Raw genomic sequence first — 2,042 nt, forward strand, 5'->3', positions numbered from 1 at the left:
AGACGGCGTGTGATACGAGCATCGCCACTTGTACCGCTCCTCGTACCAGGCAGCGCTGCCTCCCCCTCACTTATACGAGCATTTTTTTTTGTTTACGGCATATAGAGAAGAACAACAAGACAACCATGAACCGCGACTAGAGCAGACAGGAGAGATCCGGAGGAGAATTGCTTCACTTAGATATGTTCCGGCTCCCTCTGCACCAACGATAACATCGTCGTAGAGAGAGATTCCAACTTGTAAGGCTATGGTTTGTAAACTCTATTCTAACTTTGGTCCAGAGATTGAGATTGGTTTAATCATTCAACATGCGATCTATGATATTATTGAGATGGTTTTCCTTTGCATAATCTCGTTGTCCGGTGGTTATCCTTCTCTTATGCGCAAGTAATTCCCCAAGGCGTGGGAAATGTATGGGATTAGTGATATTTATTCGTGCCTAATCGGCTAATCCATATGTTGATATTTGTGAGATTACTTCGATGATTAATTACTATGTTGTTTATGTGTGGCGAGTATATGCTTGTTGTCTAATTTAAGGACCCAGTCCGAAGACCTACACGGCCAACCTCTTCGCGTCTAACTTCTCCATTGCAGACAAACCAACATTTATTTTGTTTTGTGTCCTTTATTCGCTGCCTTAGTCTTAGAAAAATTATTTCACCCCTCAATTACTTGTGATCCTCATCATAATTCTTGCAGACACCAAAATAGTCAGCTCACATACAAGACTTGTGACACCTCCCCTACATTTGGTTGGGAATGATATTAAACTAGGATTGTACTTTAACGAGAGTGCTTCAACCACCCATGTGCACTTGCGGGACATCCTCCTCCTCTAGAAGCGCCTCGAGCTCATCGAACAACTGTTGTTCTCGTCTTTGAGACGGGTGAGCTCGGTGCATTCATGGTCGACTGTGCGCTCATCCTCCAAAGGTGAAGTTGCAACATGTTGGTTCGCATTTCAAAAGAATAAAAAATAAACGTGGTTACGGTTTCCATTTACCCCACGCGAAAATTACGCTCCACGTCGGAGATGTCCCGTTGGGGTTGGTTACTTTCGTAGCGAGCGGGTTTCCTTACCTGAGATCGAGAATGCGATCGGCCCACGACGACCACCACCCCATTACCCCACGACGATCAAACAACTGAAGCGAGGGAGCGGTTGATCGTTCAGCCCGCCAAGATGCAGATCTTCGTCAAGACCCTGACCGGGAAGACGATCACGCTCGAGGTCGAGAGCAGCGACACCATCGACAACGTCAAGGCCAAGATTCAGGACAAGGAAGGTACGCACCGCCGTCGACTGATCTCATCTTCTTGGCTCGAGATCGTCTGCTCGCCGGCGGCCGCCTTGCCGTACGCACTGTGTTGGGCTGTTGGCGACATCGACGATGCTAAATTGCTAATGCTAAACTGTTGGTTGGTTGTTGCAGGGATCCCTCCGGACCAGCAGCGGCTCATCTTCGCGGGGAAGCAGCTGGAGGAGGGGCGCACCCTGGCCGACTACAACATCCAGAAGGAGTCGACGCTGCACCTGGTGCTCCGCCTCCGCGGCGGTACCAGGGGAGGCTACCTAAACGTGGAGCCCAATCTCCTGCAGCTGGCGCTCAAGTACAACGAGAAGAAGATGGTCTGCCGCAAGTACGTGTACATATATACCCCATGCATGCATGAGTTCATATGATCGACCGAATCTTTGTTGTTAACCTGTGGTGGTGTGGCACAGGTGCTACGCTCGGCTTCCCCTGAGGTCCACCAACTGCCGTAAGAAGAAGTGCGGCCACAGCAACCAGATCAGGCCCAAGAAGAGGTTCGTCAACAAGCTTTCCAACTGAAGATCGAATCGGGACGGGAGGGATAAGCAAGAGGGGAAGGACCATCGCTGAATAGATTGTTTGGTTCGGTTTATCAAGTTGTTTTCATGATTTTGAATAAAGCGGTGCTATGTTCTAGGTGACTCAATCAAAGATTGTTTGGTTTGGTTTATCAAGTTGTTTTCATGATATCACTAGTACTAATTTCATGATTGGTGCGGGTGT

At 48.5% G+C, this 2,042-nt stretch overlaps 1 protein-coding gene across 1 annotated transcript; it reads left to right on the top strand.

The window, feature by feature from the left end:
• Positions 1-1,063: 1,063 nt before the first annotated feature.
• On the top strand, positions 1,064-1,842 carry LOC125514397 (ubiquitin-like). Its single transcript, XM_048679712.1, has 3 exons — positions 1,064-1,289; positions 1,437-1,644; positions 1,730-1,842. The coding sequence occupies exons 1-3, from the start codon at positions 1,187-1,189 to the stop codon at positions 1,836-1,838; spliced, it is 420 nt and encodes a 139-aa protein (XP_048535669.1). The 5' UTR covers positions 1,064-1,186; the 3' UTR covers positions 1,839-1,842.
• Positions 1,843-2,042: the final 200 nt, after the last annotated feature.

Source organism: Triticum urartu, chromosome 1, assembly GCF_003073215.2.
Source record: "Triticum urartu cultivar G1812 chromosome 1, Tu2.1, whole genome shotgun sequence".
Lineage (NCBI taxonomy): Eukaryota > Viridiplantae > Streptophyta > Magnoliopsida > Poales > Poaceae > Triticum > Triticum urartu.

What these genes read in the sequence shown, in the direction of transcription:
- LOC125514397 (XM_048679712.1), top strand. Translation starts at nt 1,187, where the DNA reads ATGCAGATCTTCGTCAAGACCCTGACCGGGAAGACGATCACGCTCGAG. An exon ending in CAAGATTCAGGACAAGGAAG is followed by an intron (nt 1,290 to 1,436) that starts GTACGCACCGCC and finishes TGGTTGTTGCAG; the next exon opens with GGATCCCTCCGGACCAGCAG. An exon ending in AAGAAGATGGTCTGCCGCAA is followed by an intron (nt 1,645 to 1,729) that starts GTACGTGTACAT and finishes GGTGTGGCACAG; the next exon opens with GTGCTACGCTCGGCTTCCCC.